The sequence below is a fragment of the Hemiscyllium ocellatum genome, chromosome 1 (genome assembly GCF_020745735.1).
Source record: "Hemiscyllium ocellatum isolate sHemOce1 chromosome 1, sHemOce1.pat.X.cur, whole genome shotgun sequence".
NCBI classification, from domain to species: domain Eukaryota; kingdom Metazoa; phylum Chordata; class Chondrichthyes; order Orectolobiformes; family Hemiscylliidae; genus Hemiscyllium; species Hemiscyllium ocellatum.
In genome coordinates this window covers 97,151,440-97,169,754 of record NC_083401.1, presented here as the reverse complement: position 1 = coordinate 97,169,754, position 18,315 = coordinate 97,151,440, and the positions used below count along the sequence as shown (strand labels likewise).

The 18,315-nt window shown below is 41.0% G+C and overlaps 1 protein-coding gene across 1 annotated transcript in view; it reads left to right on the top strand.

The window, feature by feature from the left end:
• spata18 (spermatogenesis associated 18) overlaps positions 1 to 18,315 on the top strand; it is a 61,557-nt gene that overhangs the window by 16,040 nt on the left and 27,202 nt on the right. Inside the window, exons 4-5 of the mRNA XM_060824458.1 lie at positions 258 to 376; positions 5,691 to 5,786. Of these exons, the coding sequence (XP_060680441.1) occupies positions 258 to 376; positions 5,691 to 5,786 (215 nt within the window). The remainder of the gene's footprint in view (positions 1 to 257; positions 377 to 5,690; positions 5,787 to 18,315) is intronic.

Genomic DNA, 18,315 nt, shown 5'->3' with positions numbered 1-18,315 from the left:
AGGAGTTGTTTTGCTGGGACTGAGCTTAATCAAAGTTTGAACCAATCTACTGTGTAAGGTTATTGTTTCGAAGTAAAATTAGTGGAAACAAATTAACTTTAATAGTCATTTAAAAGTTGTATCTGTCAGAATAAACATCCAATCTACCTTTTTTATACTTCAGTTTCTTGTTTTGTTTTGCAATTCCTTTAGATTTTTGATTGCAGATGTTTTGCATAACTGCACACGCATGCTAATATTTGTGGTTCACTTTCCAGGAATCTGCTGAAAAGGATCAGAAACTGAGGGAACAGGCAACAGTCCATGAGAAAGAAATGATAGAACTGGAGACTGAATTAAACTCAACACGCCGCCAACTTGGAACCGTCAAACAGGAGTAAGAAAGCTAAGCTGAGATTCAGGAGTCTCTCCAATATAGGGTTGATAATTGAAGATTAATATTGATGAGATATATTTTTTAAAGAAGACTTCTTGTAGTTTAAAGGCAACAACACAGTAGTTGGTACGATAAACATTTAGAAGGCTTCCATACACCAGAAACCCAGCAACAATGAGGTACCGTAGGCCAGAGGTGAATGAGGGATGGTTTGCTTTTTAGTGAATATCAGCAGTCAGGACATGACCTTAAGTGGGCATTAATTGTCTTAGTCGGGTTTCAAGCAGGGAGGTTGTCCATGAACCCTGGACTTAATCAGTTGGAGGCAGAATCCGCACAATGCACCTCTCATCCGTCTCATCCAATTATGTGTTCCCACACTCCAAACCCTCTACAGGGGATATTAAATTCTGCCATTAGCATCAGCTTTGCTCTCTCTCATAATCTATTCCCTCCAATGAATGGGTTCACATTTTGGTTCACATTTGATTATGGAAAATTCAAACGTGATCCTGAGAGTGGTAGAACTGCATCCCCAAAAAATACCGACTGCCTCTAGGACTGGTGAAACTTGGTGAGAGAGATTTATTTTGAAAATTCCTGATTTTTTTTAAAGATAGTAATATAGTCTTTGTATAATAATGAAACCTGATTGCTACTTTACTTTAGGCTGCTGTTGACAATTTTGCAAAATTGTGCCAAACCAAAATCTGCCCAGTGTACACATAACAAACAGAACTATATTGGCAAAATAAATGAAATTGAACAAAACCATATGTTTGGATGCATTATTATTGCTTATAATGAAAGGTGAAAAATGCTGTTTTTATACTTTAAATTTTTTAAAAAAACTTGCTTTGAATTCATTGCAGATACATCCCCTTTGCAACAGATGTAATCAATATAAAACTTTTCATTGATATAGACGATTCAATTAAATAGATGAATATTCAAAAAATTATTCTTTTATATACACATAACAGAAATCAGAAAATATGTTAGATCATGTCTGTTATAACTGAAAACAAGATGCATTTCAGTGCAGCTTGAAACTGTGCTAATTAAGCTGGACTGTTGAGTCTTCCAATTCACTGTCAAAATCCCAAATCTTCTCCACTTCTCTACACAAGACTATGAGCTATGTTACCCCAAGACACCACCATTCCTCCATTCTCAGAATTAATATGATCCCATAACATGTTCCTCAATTATCCCAAAGCTTTTCACACATAATGGATTACTTGAAGTATGTATCTAAGTGTCCATTTTTCACACATGAAGTTTGTGCAAATTACAAAGCAGAAAATGACCATTTATTCAGTTTGGTTTAGGAGTTGACCAGGGCACTTGAACTTCCCAACTTCTGGAATCTTAAAAATCCACCACCCTATGGACAAAGGAGACATCGGTTTGAAGTTATGCAAATAGCAGAACTCCAATAGCTGTATGGAAGTGTCTCTAGAGTCATAGAAATGTACAGCATGGAAACAGACCTTTCGGTCCAACTCTTCCACGCTGTCCAGATATCCCAACCTAATCTAGTCCCACCTGCCAGCACCGGACCATATCCCTCCAAACCCTTCCTATTCATATACATATCCAAATGCCTCTTAAATATTGAAAATGTATCAGCCTCCACCACTTCCTCTGGCAGCTCATTCCATACACATGCCACCCTCTGTGTGAAAAAAGTTGCCCCTTAGATCTCTTTTATATCTTTCCCCTCTCACCTTAAACCTATGCCCTCTAGTTCTGGACTCCCCCATCCCAGAGAAAAGACTTTGTCTATTTATCCTATCCATGCCACTCATAATTTTGTAATCCTCTATAAGGTCACCCCTCAGCCTCTGACGCTCCAGGGAAAACAGCCCCAGCCTGTTCAGTCTCTCCCTATAGCTCAAATCCTCCGACTCTGGCAACATCCTTGTAAATCATTTCTGAACCCTTTCAAGTTTCACAACACTTTCTGATAGGAAGGAGACCAGAATTTCATGCAATACTCCAACAGTGGTCTTACCAATGTCCCGTACAGCTGCAACATGACCTCCCAACTCCTGAATTCAGTATTCTGACCAATAAAAGAAAGCATACCAAACGCCTTCTTCACTATCCTATCTACCTGCGACTCCACTTTCAAAGAGCTGTGAACCTGCACTCCAAGGTCTCTTTGTTTAGCAACACTCTCTAGGACCTTACCATAAAGTGTATAAGTCCTGCTAAGATTTGCTTTCCCAAAATGTAGCAATCCATTTCTTCTGATTTGGAGATGCAAACCTGCTAGTGCATATTGCCAATACGTTCCCTCAAAAAACAATTCTTTCTTTTGTGGCTTTTATCTCTTCACTTTTTGTGCATTAACAATCATATTCAAAATCTGGCATAGAATCTGTGGAAATGTATATACATCCTTGGAAAGCAAGATGGTGTTTTTGAATAGAGTTTTTGAGTTAGGAGATTACAGGGTGACCTGGACAGGTTAGGTGAGTGGTCATTTGCATGGCAGATGCAGTTTAATATGGATAAATGTATGGTTATCCACTTTGGTGGCAAGAACAGGAAGTCAGATTACTACTTAAATGGAATCATTTTAGGTAAAAGGGCAGTACAGAGAGATCTGGGTGTTCTTGTACACCAGTCAATGAAGGTAAGCATGCAGGTACAGCAGATAGGGAAGAAGGCTAATAGCATGCTGGACTTCACAACAAGAGGGATTGAAGCAAAAAGGTTCTTCTGCAGCTGTACAGGGCCCTGGTGAGACCACACCTGGAGTATTGTGTGCAGTTCTGGTCTCCAAATTTGGGGAGAGACATTCTGGTTATTGAGGGAGTGCAGCGTAGGTTCATGATATCAATTCCTGGAATGGCGGGACTACCTTACACTGAAAGACTGGAGCGACTGTGCTTGTATACCCTTGAATTTAGAAGACTGAGAGGGGATCTGATTGAGACATATAAGACTATTAAAGGGTTGGACACTCTGGAGGCAAGAAACATGTTTCCGCTGATGGGTGAGTGCCGAACCAGAGGACACAGCTTAAAAATATGGGGAAGACCATTTCGGACAGAGATGAGGAGATACGTCTTCACCCAGAGAGTGGTGGCTGTGTGGAATGCTCTGCACCAGATGGAAGTGGAGGCCCAGTCTCTGGATTCATTTAAGAAAGAGTTGGATAGAGCTCTCAAGGATAGTGGAATCAAGGCTTATGGAGATAAGGCAAGAACAGGATACTGATTAAGGATGATCAGCCATGATCATATTGAATGGTAGTGCAGGCTCGAAGGGCAGAATGGCCTACTCCTGCACCTATTATCTATTGTCTATTGGACAAATATGTCAATTTGCACGCAATGTCCTATTCAGTGGGATGTGCATAATAGGATGTTTCTATTATTTTAACTTTGAATATTAGCTTTGCCAACAGCCTTTTCAAAATCTATTCAGAAATGATATAGCATTTTTATATAATACAGCTTGATGTAAGAAATAACTTGCACTTATAAAGTAATTTTACAATATAAATGAACTCAAAAATATTACTGTATGTTCTTACTGTCCTCTGCATCTTCCCTTTCATCAAATCTAGACACATTGGACATTCTCCTCATTTATCACCTTTTTATATAACATGAAAGTGATGATGCTTATAATCTTGCTCAGTTTATAATTTCAGCCATGATCAAAACACCCATAATAAATGTTACTTACTTTGTAACTGGGGAGACCATGCATCTGCCAGCAATTGAATTTGATCTGCCCTCTTCAGTCCAGTTTTTGCCCACCCATATGTTCAAAGTGTGAGCTGATAATGAAACAGTGAAGAAAACAGGACAAGCAACAGAGTATTCCTTTGACCAGTTTGATTTAGAGATACTGGAGGAACGACAATGGATTGAAGAGTGGGAGAGGGGTGATCCATTCAATGGCAAATCAGTAGAGAAAGGGAGGAAAATGAAAATTTGATTGAGACAAAAAGAAAAATGTTACATTTAAACAATGAAATTTTAAAAATCTCCTTAAGATCAAAACCTGAAGGAATGAGGCATTGCAGAAGCAATTGAATTTCAATATGAGAGAGGTGAATTGGCAGATAATGAAACTTACACCTAGAATGATAAACTTTAAACTTTCAATGTCCATCCCCAAAAATGCAAAAGTTGGGATGCCAAGGGTAAAATTCTATTTATGCAAAAGCTATGGTGAAACAGCTTAACTTGGGAAGCAGATTTTTGATGTCTGTTTTTAACTGTGCATCAGCTCCTTCCTCCCTTACATAACAGCTGCAGTATTAGCCTCATTGCTGTTTTGTCAGCAAATTCTGCTCCATGCTTTTTCTCCGACTCTTTTTAAATTTGACATTCATCTTTTGGGTCTTGTTTTTTCAGCTAAGGTGTTGGAGCTACAGGGAGTGAACCAAGAACAGCATGTTCGCACTCACAGTGTATATGGCTACACGTAACTTGCTGCTTGCAAATTTGATAAAAACCTGTTGAAATTATGCTTTGCATAGTAAAATTTCAAAAAATGTCTGAGAGGCTGTATGACTATCTTGCCTTCTTGAAGAAAGATTTCTTGTTTTACTCTCTTTTTTGAGATGAAAATATAATGTAAATATTACAATCCTTGCACTTTTTGATTTTCCATGGGCTTACTGACTAGGCTTATATTTGTTTCCTGTTCCTAATTGCCTGAGAAGCTGGGGTATGAACCATCTTAAACCACTGCAATCCACCTGATCTAGGTGCACCTATAGTGCACTTCACTCCCCCTTTTCTCTTTATTCTTTTATGGGATATAGATATCATTTGTAAGGTCAGTATTTTTTGTTTTATCCAATTGTCTTATTAGACAATTTAAGAGGGCAGTTAAAAATGATGCACAGCGCTATGGGTTTGGAGTCACATTTAAGCCAGGCCACGCAAGGATGGCAGATTTTCTAGTTGTGTTTTTAAACAATAATTAATTAACGTTTTCATGGTCAACATTATTGAGACTAACTTTCAATTCCATATTATTATTGAAGTTAAATTCTGCCAGCAGACATGGGATTTGAACCATACCCGCAAGCATTTGCTGGTACCTCTGGATTATTTGTCCAATGATATCACCAACTCGGCTACCAACTCCTGTGATTATAAGCTGGTAGAATTCGAACTAGCAACCTCTGTCCCTTAAAAATGTAGTTAAGGAAGACTTGTGAATTTGTGCCAAAAATAAACCATGGGAAGGTCAGTTCAGAAGTTGCTGGCTGGTCCTATTGACATTTTGATCCTTTATGTTATTAAACTGAGTCATTGTTGGTCTCTCTCTGTTGTAGGTTGGCAGAAGTTCATATGGAGTTGGATGATACTCAGAACAAATCTGCTGCAACATTCCTAGCAACAGAGGATGAAATAATCCAACTGAGGGCAGAGTAAGCTTGAATTCCTTAAATTAATCTTGGCTATCTTCTTACATCCAAATGCATGTTATGTTGAAATATAGAGGGTCAACTATAGATACATATTGGTAGTTCAGATCCTGTTCAGTACCAACTTCAGGTTGAAATAATCCTTTCCATGCTGAGAAGGAATGAAGACCTTTTTGTTCTTTTTCTTCACCTTTCTTCAAACATTACAACACCCGCATGCATATAGAGTCATACAGTACAGAAACAGACCTTTTGGTCCAACTGGTCCTTGCCAACCATAATCCTAAAACTAAACTAGTCCCGCCTGTCTGCACTTGCTCGATAACCCTCCAAACATTTCTTATTCATGTACTTATCTAAATGTCTTTTAAACATTGTTACTGTAACCAAATCTACCACTTCCTCTGGATGTTCATTCTACACAAGAACCTGTGCAAAAAAGGTTGCACCTCTTTGACTTTTATAAATCTTTCTCCTCTCACCTTAAAAATATGCCCCCTAGTCTTGAAATATCTTGCCCTCGGGAAAAGACACCCGCCATTCTCCTTATCTACACTCCTCATTATTTTACAAACCGCCATAATGTCACTTTTCAACTTCTTTTGCTCCAGTGAAAAAAAAATCTAGCTTCTCCTTACAACTCAAACCCTCCATTCCTGGCAGCATCCTGGTAAATCTCTTCTGACACTCCTCCAGCTTAATAATATCCTTCCTGTAACAAAGTTAAAATTCACAACACCAGGTTATAGTCCAACAGGTTTATTTGGAAGTACTAGCTTTCAGAGTGCTGCTGCTTCATTAAGTAGCTGTGGAACAGGATCATAAGACACCAAATTTATAGCAAAAGATCAGAGTGTCATTCATGCTACCGGTATGATTTATTGTTCAATATATCATATCAGTTGCATGTAGGACACTATGATGATACGTGATGCAAACTTCAAAGAATTATGTACCTGATCCCCTAGGTGTCTATGAATAGTTCTTGTTTTTGGTTCGGAATGCTTATTGTGGAACAGAAATTTTAGCTCATGAACAAAAAATTAATTTATGGCAAATGGGAAAACAGTTATAGGGAGGGAGGACTTTGCTCTACCCTGATCATAAAGCAAATATCTTTGCCAAAGTATCTTTCTCTTGATCAAACTACTATGATGGATAGATTTCCTGTATGGCATTAGAGTTTATGTTTTGTACATCAATGTTGTCACCAAATGGCAATTAATGTGGAAGTACAGACTGTACTAAAGTTTAGATTAGATTAGGTTCACTACAGTATGGAAACAGGCCCTTCGCCCAACAAGTCCACACCGACCCTCCGAAGAACAACCCAGCCAGACCCATTCCCCTACATTCACCCCTGACTAATGCACCTAACACCACGGGCAATTTAGCAAGGCCAATTCACCTAACCTGCACATCTTTGGACTGTGGGAGGAAACCAGAGCACCCAGAGGAAACCCACGCACACATGGGATTTTGGATAAAATCATAGAATCTCTTCAATACAGATAAAGACCATTTGTCTCATGGAATCTGCATCAACTCACCAAAGAGCATACCACCCAGACCCAGCCCTGTTCAACTATCTATGTACCCTGCATCTCCAATGGCTAATCCACATAACCTGCATATCTTTGGGCTGTAGGAGGAAATCAGAGCACCCAGAAGATATCCATGCAGACATTTGGAGAATGTGCAAACTCTACATAGACAATTGCAAGGTTTGTGAAGGTTTGTAGCTCAGGTTGAGGTTTAGGGTGTAGGTTTGCTCGCTGAGCTGTAGGTTTGATATCCAGACGTTTCATTACCTGGCTAGATAACATCATCAATGGCGACCTCCAAGTGAAGCAAAGCTGTTGCCTCCTGCTTTCTATTTATATGTTTGTCCTGGAAGGAGTTCCTGGGGTCTGTGGTGATGTCATTTCCTGTTCGTTTTCGGAGGGGTTGATAGATGGTATCTAGATCTATGTGTTTGTTTATGGCGTTGTGGTTGGAATGCCAGGCCTCTAGGGATTCGCTGTCATGTCTTTGCTTAGTCTGTCCCAGGATAGATGTGTTGTCCCAGTCGAATTGATGGTTTATTTCAGCCATGTGTAGGGCTACGAGGGAGAGACTTTTTGTGGCCAGCTGGTGTTAGAGTATGCTGGTGGCTAACTTTCTTCCTATTTGTCCTACGTAATGTTTGTGGCAGTCTTTGCATGGAACTTTGTAGATGACGTTGGTTTTGTCCATGGGTTGTACTGGGTCTTTTAAGTTTTAGTTTTTGTTTGAGAGTGTTGGTGGGTTTGTGTGCTACTAGGATTCCGTGGGGACTTAGTAGTCTGGCTGTCATTTCTGAAACTTCTTTGATGTATGGTAAGGTGGTTAGGGTTTCTGGCTGTGTTTGGTCTGCTTGTCGTGGTTTGTTCTTAGGAATCTGTGCACTGTATTTTTTGAGTATCCGTTCTTCTTGAATACGTTGTATAGGTGGCTCTCCTCTGTTTTCCAAAGTTCATCTGTGCTGCATTGTGATGTGGCTCGTTGGGATAGTGTTCTGACACAGCTTCGTCTGTGTGTGTTGGGATGGTTGCTGGGTAGTTAAGTATTCGGTCAGTGTTTGTTGGTTTTCTGTATATGCAGGTTTGTAGTTCTCCGTTGTCCTTTCTTTCGACTGTGACGTCCAGGAATGTGAGTTTGTTGTAGGTTTCTTCCTCCTTGGTGAATTTTATGCCTGTGAGGGTGTTGTTGATGATGTTAAATGTTTCTTCTATCTTGTTTCGTTTTGTGATGACAAAGATGTCATCTACGTAGCGGACCCAGATTTTTGGTTTGATGGTTGGTAGGGCTGTTTGTTCTAGTCTTTGCATTACCGCTTCTGCTATGAATCCTGATAGTGGAGATCCCATGGGTGTGCCATTGGTTTGTTTGTAGATTATGTTGTTGAAGGTGAAGTGCGTGGTGAGGCACAGGTCCACTAGCTTCATGATGTTTTTGTTGGTAATGTGATTGATGGTGGTTGGGGGGTGTGTGATGGTCTGTTCTAAAAGTGTGGCGAGTGTTTCCTTTGCCAGGTTGATGTTGTTGGAGGTGAACAGCGCTGTTACGTCGAATGAGATCATTGTTTCGTCTTCCTCTATTTTCGTGTTTTTGATGATTTTTAGGAATTCCTGGGGGGAGTGGATGGAATGCTGTGACTCTTCTACCAGGTATTTCAGTCTTGCTGTAGTTCTTTGGCCAGTCTGTAAGTTGGTGTTCCAGGTAGTGAGACTATGGGTCTGAGGGGGGCTCCTGGTTTATGGATTTTTGGTAGTCTATAGAATCGTGGGGTGTTGGTCCCATCTGGTTGCATTTTCTGGAATTCCGTCTTGTTTAATTGTCCGGAATTGCGTAATTTTCTTTGGAGATATGTAATTTTGTTTCCTAGTTGTGGGGTCGGGTCTAGCGGGTAGATGTTAGTGTCTGCAAGTAGTGCATTGGCTTTCTCTATGTAGTCCCTTTTGTTCAGGATAACTGTGAGCCTGCAGGTAATATAATGATGTTTTTGTCTTTTTTGAGGTTTTCTAGGGCTTTCTTGTGTGTTCAGTTTGTTTCCTTCCCTCTTTCGGCTCAGAGTATGTGCAACTGTCTGTCTGATCGTTTGTTGTGTTTCTTCCGTGAGATTGTTGTCCTTCAATGTGGTTTCTAATGCCGCTAGGAAATCCTTCTTGTCAGCGTCTCGGTAATTGAAATTTAATCATTTGACTAGTACCGCTTTTTCTGTGTCTGATAGAGTTTGGTCTGATAAGTTCTTTATCCATGCCCCTGTGTTATCGGTTTTGTCTTTGTTTGTGAGTTTGTCAAGTTTTTCTTCAGGTCCCGATTTTTCTTTATCTGTGTTTGTCGTTGTTTGGTGTTTATGGCTCGTTCTACCGCGTCTGTCCATTCTTGATTTGTTGCTTGTTTGAATAATGGCTTTTGGCGCGCAATTTCCCTGTTGTATTTTCGGATCTGTGGTGGGCTTCATTGGTTAGTTCTCAGAGCATTCTGCGGCCATTTTGTTTGGTTAAACTTCTGGCTTGAGGTGTTTTTATTGGCGGTTTGTATGGGCGACATTTTGGCGATCATGGCAAGCAGACCAAATGCAGCCAGAAACCCTAACCACCTTACCATACATCAAAGAAGTTTCAGAAATGACAGCCAGATACTAAGACCCCTCAGAATCCTAGTAGCACACAAACCCACCAACACTCTCAAACAAAAACTAACAAACTTAAAAGACCCAGTACAACCCATGGACAAAACCAACGTCATCTACAAAATTCCATGCAAGGACTGCCACAAACACTACGAAGGACAAACAGGAAGCAAGTTAGCCACCAGGATACATGATCACCAGCTAGCCACAAAAAGACATGACCCTCTTTCTCTTGTAGCCCTACACATGGATGAAAACAAAACCATCAATTCGACTGGGGCAACACATCTATCCTGGGACAAGCTAAGCAATGACATGTCAGAGAATTCCTAGAGGCCTGGCACTCCAACCACAACGCCATAATCCAATACATAGATCTAGATGCCATCTATCAACCCCTCCGAAAACGAACAGGAAATGACATCACCACAAACCCCAGGAACCCCATCCAGGAGAAAGATATAAATAGAAAGCAGGAGACAACAGCTTTGCTTCACTTGGAGGTCGCCACTGATGATGTTACCTAGCCAGGTAATGAAACGTCTGGATATCAAACCTATAGCTCAGCGAGCAAACCTACACCCTAAACATAGACAGTTGCCCAGGGCTGAAATTAAACCCAGGTCCCTGGTGCTGTGAGGCAGCAGTTCTAACCACTCTGCCATCATGTCCACCTGGATGACAACTATTGAAAGACTTTATCTGGAGGATGTGAAACAAATGATTTGGAGACGCTGGTGTTGGACTGAGGTGTGCAAAGTTAAAAATCACACAACACCAGGCTAAAGTCCAACAGGTTTATTTGGAAGCACTAGTTTTTGGAGCCCTGCTCCTTCATCAGGTGGTTGTGGAGTATAAGATTGTAAGACACAGAATTTATAGCAAAAGTTTAAAGTGTGATGTAACTGAAATTATATATTGAAAAAGACCTGGATTGTTTGTTAAGTCTCTAATTTTTTAGAATGACAGTGTTGGTTTCAGTTCCTTCATATGTAAATCACAAAACTTTTTTGAAAGTTACATTCTCAAGTGAACTTTAACAATTGGTCATGATTTGAAGATGCCAGTGTTGGACTGGGGTGTACAAAGTTAAAAATCACACAACACCAGGTTATAGTCCAACAGGTTTAATTGGAAGCACACTAGCTTTCGGAGCGACGCTCCTTCATCAGGTGATTGTGGAGGGCTCGATCGTAACACAGAATTTATAGCAAAAATTTGCAGTGTGATGTAACTGAAATTATACATTGAAAAATTGATTGTCTGTTAAACCTTTCATCTGTTAGAATACAGTGATAGTTTCACTTCTTTCATGTGTAAATCACAAAATCCTTTTTTTTAAAAGTTGCATTCTTGGGTTAGCTGTTAACAATGGTGATAGCTAGACCATATGTTGAAGGTGTTAGCCCCCTGTGTTCTCTGTCTATGACCTGATGTTTAGATTGATTCTAATCTAAAAAGTGAGAAAACAGAGTTTTACATAAATTCATGCAGTTTTTGAGCTCAGAGTTCTACATGAATGTATGCAGTTTTTGAGCAAAGTGCTATGTAACTCTGCAAGTACAAATTCACCCCACAAAATATATGTGTGCATGTGGGTCTTTGTCTGTGTGTGTGTGTGTGTGTGTGTGTGTGTGTGTGTGTGTGTGTGTGTGTGTGTGTGTGTGTGTGTGTGTGTGTGTGTGTGTCTGGGGTGGGGGTTGTGAGTGTGAGAATGTGTGTGTGTGTGTAGTGGGTGCAGAGTGTCTTAAGTCTGTGAGGGGGTGCATGTGTGAGTGTGGGAGTGTGTGTGTCTGTAAGGGTGTGTGTGGGTGTCTTTGTGCGCGTCTGTGTGTACCTGTGTCCATGTGTACGTGAGAGTGTGTGTGTAGGAATATCTGTGTGTGTGTGTGTAGTGCAATGGCGATCACCTGTAATGTGACATGAACCCAAGGTCCCAGTTGAGGCCCTCCCTATGGGTACCGAACTTAGCTATCAGCCCCTGCTTGGCCACTTTCTTCTGCTGCCTGTCCTGAAGTCCATCTTGGAGGATGGTCACCCGAAGGTCCGAGGCTGAATGTCCTGAACCACTGAAGTGTTCCCCAACTGGGGGGGACCGTGTGATTTACACATGAAAGAAGTGAAACTATCATTGTATTCTAAAAGATGAAAGGCTTAACAGACAATCAATTTTCAATGTATAATTTCAGTTACATCACACTGCAAATTTTTGCTATCAATTCTGTGTTACAATCGAGCCCTCCACAATTACCTGATGAAGGAGCATCGCTCTGAAAGCTAGTGTGCTTCCAATTAAACCTGTTGGACTATAACCTGGTGTTGTGAGATTTTTAACTTTAACAGTTGGTGTCATGTCAGCCCAGATAATGTATTTAAGGTGTGAGCTGCTCTCTGTGTGCGCCCTCTGCAAGTTACTTCCAGAATTACATTTTACTTTGCTGAAAAACTGCATGAATCCATGTAAGATTCTGTAAATCCGTTTATTGGATTAGAAACAGTCTGCCCATTGTGGCATTGACAGTCTCACACAGGGCACCTTACACCTTAACTGCATTATCTGGGCCAAAATGACACCAATTATTAAAGTTCACTTCAGAATGTCACTTTAAAAAATGTTTTGTGATTTACATATGAAAGAACTGAAACCAACATGGTCATTCTAAAAGATGAGAGACCTGACAGAGGTCTTTTTTAATATATAATTTCAGTAACATCACACTCTAAACTTTTGGAACAAATTCTGTGTCTTACGATCTTAAACTCCACAATCACCTGATGAAGGAGCAGTGCTCTGAAACCAGTCTGCTCCCATATCAAAGGGCTGGTGCTTGTTAAGGTTGGGTTACAGCAAAGAAAGTGGCTCCACTAAATGTCCATGTCTCCAATTGTTGTAACCCACTATTCAGCAGAGTCTGGCATGTTATGATCAAGAAAATGGTGACAGTGCACTTAAGTCTTATGAATTGTGCTGCTCACTTTAGACTTGAGAGGAGCTCTTGATTTTGTTGCTCACCTAATGGGGGCTCAAAACCATACTAGTTAGTTAACCAACTCCTTAGTATCCTCTTTGCTAGTGAAAGTAAATAAGTTCTCTATATAGTTGAGTTTGCTTCAAGATGGCACATCTGATGATGGAAGATTGCAATTGACTCCTTCATAACTAGCCCTGTGATCCAAAAGCAGTGTCCTATTTGTTACTGATTAGCCTATTCAGGACCTTGAAATTGACATGTCACCAGGGCTACCAATTCTTTCCACTGGGCTTCACAGACTTTTGCAACCAGTGCTTTTATAAAAACCAAATGTTGCAATGCTGGACATCTGAAATAAAATCAGCAAATGATGGAATTACTCACCAAGCCAGGAAACATCTGTCAGGTCTGTCACTGTTTACTGGAAATATCATTTCAGTTCTGTTAATAAATATTAGACACCCTAGCCCTCACATCGCATCCTCCATTATCCACCAGGCACACTCCACACTTACTCAAACAGTACTTCTATGTCCAATACCCAAAAGTGCTATAAAAGTACTGGAAGTCTTTAGAATTCTATAAAATTGACAAAAAAAAGAAGCAGCTGAAAATGTGTTGCTGGTCAAAGCACAGCAGGCCAGGCAGCATCTCAGGAATAGAGAATTCGACGTTTCGAGCATAAGCCCTTCATCAGGAAGGGCTTATGCTCGAAACGTCGAATTCTCTATTCCTGAGATGCTGCCTGGCCTGCTGTGCTTTGACCAACAACACATTTTCAGCTGTGATCTCCAGCATCTGCAGACCTCACTTTTTTACTCAAAAAAAAAGAAGCATTCATTCAAAACCTTCCTTGGGGCAGAACAAAGCTTAATACTATTAAATACACAGAGAACTATCAAAATAAACAAACAAGCATTTTTAAAGCCACTTCAAAAAACACAATTTTCTCAGCAGCTTTTAAAACTCTCCATTAAATGTAGGGTGTCCTTTGTAGTTATGTGAAATAACCCCTGCAGAGCTGAATCCATTTGCTGGTTTTGGAGCTCAGACAAACATTCCATAATGGAATTTCATCTCACAGCTGTGCCAGATTAATCCCTTTGACAACGTTGAAACAGTATGAACAAACAGCCACCTGACTCTACATAATAGGAGTTATCATTTCATAAGAGGGAGCTTGAAAGAATATTTGTTTACTTTGACAGTTCCATGTATGTATTATTATAGGGTCTATGAATTTTGCCATTGGTGACATATGAAGAATTTTTCAAAAGCTCAGCAGATCTTCGGACTTTAAACAATAGATAAGTGAAAGCATTGTGTCCAAATGTTATATTTCAGTCAGTTTCTCAGTACTGTTGAATATATGGAATCTTTAACGTTCAATAAAATACTCTAATGCCCCTGCACTTTTACATAATTCTGGTCAATTTAATGGTTGCTTAATTTTCAAACTAAAAGCCAATGATTAATCACTACATTAAAACCTCATTTAACTTCTCATCAGCATTATTAAAGTTGGGAAGAGCTTTTAAACTCAACTGTCAAAAAGTGCTCTGCTTCAGCTTGGAGCCCTAAGGTAAGTGCCTACAGAGGTAGTGGATGTATAAGTTATAATCTTTAACAATCCCTCAAATTCTGGAAATATCCCAACAGAATGGAAAATTCTAAATTTAACACTAGAATTCAAAAAAAGGAGGAAGAATTTGGGAAACTATATGATAATTAATCTCATGTCTATGATTAGGCAAATGTTAGAATCAATTATTAAGGAAATAGTAAAACAATCTTTTGAAATTGTAATTTATTCAGGGAGAACTAGCATAAATTTGTGGAAGAGAATTGATGTTTGACAAAGTTATGAGAATTCTTTGAGGATGTAACAAGCAGGGTGGATAAAAGGAAACCAGTAGATGTTTGATTTGATTTATTGATTGGATTTATTGTCATACGTACCTAAGTACAGTGAAAAGTTTTATTTTGCAAGCAGTACAGTCAGATCATGACAAACAAGGACATACAGATCATAGGGTGCTTAGACACAGCAAGGTGTACAAGGTTACAACTGTGCAGGATGTGCACAAAAGTAAGGTCAAATTAGATTTGAAATTATAGAGGTCCATTTAGTAGTCTCATAACAGCAAGGAAGAAGCTGTCCTTGAACCTGTTTGTGCGTGTGTTCAAGCTTTTGTATCTTCTGCCTGATGGAAGAGGTTGGAAGAGAGTATCATCAGGTTGGGAGGCATCTTTGACAATGTTGGCAGCCTATCCATGGCAAGGAGAAGTGTAAATAGTGTCCCATGGATGGAGCTGAAAATGTGTTGCTGGAAAAGCGCAGCAGGTCAGGCAGCATCCAAGGAACAGGAGATTCGACGTTTCGGGCATAAGCCCTTCTTCAGGAAAGGGCTTATTCCTGAAGAAGGGCTTATGCCCAAAACGTCGAATCTCCTGTTCCTTGGATGCTGCCTCACCTGCTGCGCTTTTCCAGCAACACATTTTCAGCTCTGATCTCCAGCATCTGCAGACCTCACTTTCCTATGGATGGCGGGCTTGTTTCCATGATGGTCTGGGCTGTGCGCACAACCTTCTGTAGTCTCTTAAGGTCCTGGGCAGAGCAGTTGCCGTACCAGGCCATTATACATCCAGATAGAATGCTTTCTATAGTGCAGCTGTAAAAGTTGTGAGGGTCTTTATGGACATGCTGAATTTCCTTAGCCTTCTGAGCAAGAAGAGGCTTTGCTGTGCCTTCCATTCTATTCATTCTACAAGGGAGGTCCAGAACAGACTATTGGTTATCATCACTCCTAGGAGCTTGGTGCTTTCAGCCCTCTCTGCCTCAGCTCCATTGATGTCAATAGGAACGTGTCCTCCTCCTTTCTTCCTGAAGCCAATGATCAAGTTTTTTTTGTTTTGCTGACATAGAGAGAGAAATTGTTATCTTTGCATCACAACATCAAACATCCTATCTACTTCCAGTATTCTGACTCATCATTGTTTGATATCCAGCCTACAACAGTGGTGGTGTCAGCAAACTTGTAGATGGCGTTCACATGAAATTTGGCTACACAGCTGTGAGTGTACAGGGAGTACATTGGGGGCTGAATACGCATCCTTGCAGGGTGGCGGTATTGAGCATTGTTGTGGAGGAGGTGCTGCAGAGCCGAGACCTAGATCTCGGAGTTTTGAGATTAGTTTGGTAGGGATTATAGTGTTGAAGACGGAGCTGTAGTCAATAAATAGGAGCCTGACATAGGTGTCCTTGCTATCCAGATGCTCCAAGGATGAGCGTAGGGCTAGGGAAATGGCATCCACCGTGGACATGTTTCGCCAGCAAATAGCCAGGAATCGAGACAGGCTGGGATATGATGTAGCCCATGACTAAACTCTCAAAGTACTTCATGATTAAGGAAGTCAGAGCCAATGGGTGGTAGTCATTGGGGCATGTTGCATGTAGTACCTTCTTGATGGTGGTCTTCTTGAAACAAGTGGAGACTTCAGATTGTAGCAAGGAAAGGTTAAAGTTGTCAACGAATACTTCCCCCAGCTGGTCCATACAGGATCTGAGTAGATTGCCGGGGACTCTGTCTGGGGCAGTCACTTTCTTTGGGTTTACTCTCAAGAAGGCCAATCTGATGTTTGCAGCGGTGATAGAGGGTATAGGTGCGTCCAGAGCTGTTGGGACAGGTGACACCACGCCACTGGCATTCTGCTTGAACCAAGCAAAGAAAACATGGCAGACATCGGGGAGGGATGTGTTTTTGTCCACTATTTTGTTTTGCTTTATTTTGTAACCCGTTATGTCGCGTAGGCCTTGCCGCAGGTGGCTGCGCATTTGGATTTCCAAAATGTGTTCAGTGTGGTGCCAAGGAAAAGGTTATTGCACATGCAAAGAGCTCATGGTCTCAAAATGAAAATGAGCTTGTATACAGGATTAGCTCACCAACATGAAACAGGGAGTCAGATAAATGGCTCATTTTCAGTTTGGCGGACTGTTAGCAATGAGTGCAGTCGGGGTCAGTGATAAGGTCTCGACTATTTACAATATATGTTAATGAAGGTTCAGAAAAGGTTTATCAGAATGTCGTGGGGAATGGAGGGTTTGAGTTTAAAAAATAGGCTGGAAGTAGGCTGGGACATTTTCACTGGAGCCTTGGAGGGGTGACCTTATAGAGGTTTATAAAATCACGAGGGGCAAGTATGAGGTGAACAGCAAATGACTTTTCCCTAGAGTGGGAGTCAAAACTAGGGGACATATTTATAAGGTGAGAGGAGAAAGTTTTAAAAAGGACATGGGGAACAACGTTTTACACAGTGGTTTGTGTGTGGAATGAACTGCCTGAGGATGTTCAGGGGGGCATGGTGGCTCAGTGGTTAGCACTGCTGCCTCACAGTGCCAGGGACCTGGCATCGATTCCACCCTCATGAGACTGTCTATGTGGAGTTTGCACATTCTGCGTGGGTTTTCTCCACGTGCTTCGGTTTCCTCCCACAGTGCAAAAGATGTGCAGGTTAGGTGGATTGACCAGGCTAAATTGCCCATGGTGTCCAGGGATGGGCAGGCTAGCCATGGGAAATGTGGGGTTACAGGGTAGGGCTGAAAATGTGTTGCTAGTTAAAGCGCAGCAGGTCAGGCAGCATCCAAGGAACAGGAAATTCGACGTTTCGGGCATAAGCCCTTCATCAGGAATGAAAATTTGGACCCAACCAGGACAACCTGTACCTACAACATATCTGAAGCCTCCAGCAACAGACCTCCCTCCGGATCCTCCGCTCCACCCTCGCAGCCATGCGTCGCTACCTACATTCCTGATGAAGGGCTTATGCCCGAAACGTCGAATCTCCTGTTCCTTGGATGCTGCCTGACCTGCTGCGCTTTAACCAGCAACACATTTTCAGCTCTGATCTCCAGCATCTGCAGTCCTCACTTTTTACAGGGTAGAGTTTGGAATGCTGCTCAGAGGGTTGTTGTTTGGAGTTACTGGAGTAAATGGTTTGCTTTCACACTGTAGGGATTCTGTGAAGTGGTGAATGCAGGTACAGTTACAATGTTTAAAAGTCATTTGGGTAGGTACCTGAAAAGGCGAGGGTTGGAGGAATATGGGCCAAAGGCAGACAAGTGGGACTAGTTTTGTTTGGGAACATGGTCAGCATGAACTAGCTGTATGACTCTATGACTTTGACAGAGGGCCTACATATATTGCAGCTAAATTTTCTAACAGGAATATGTGTAGGTTATTTGGCCCATCAAGTTCAGTAAGATCAATGCTGATCTTAGCTCCACATTCCTATCAGCATCCACCAAAGTCCCTATCCAACTTGTAATGAATAAAGTCAATAACTCTGCTTCCACTGCTCCTGCGAAGAGAGTTCTACAGATGAACATCCGTTTGAGAGAAAAATT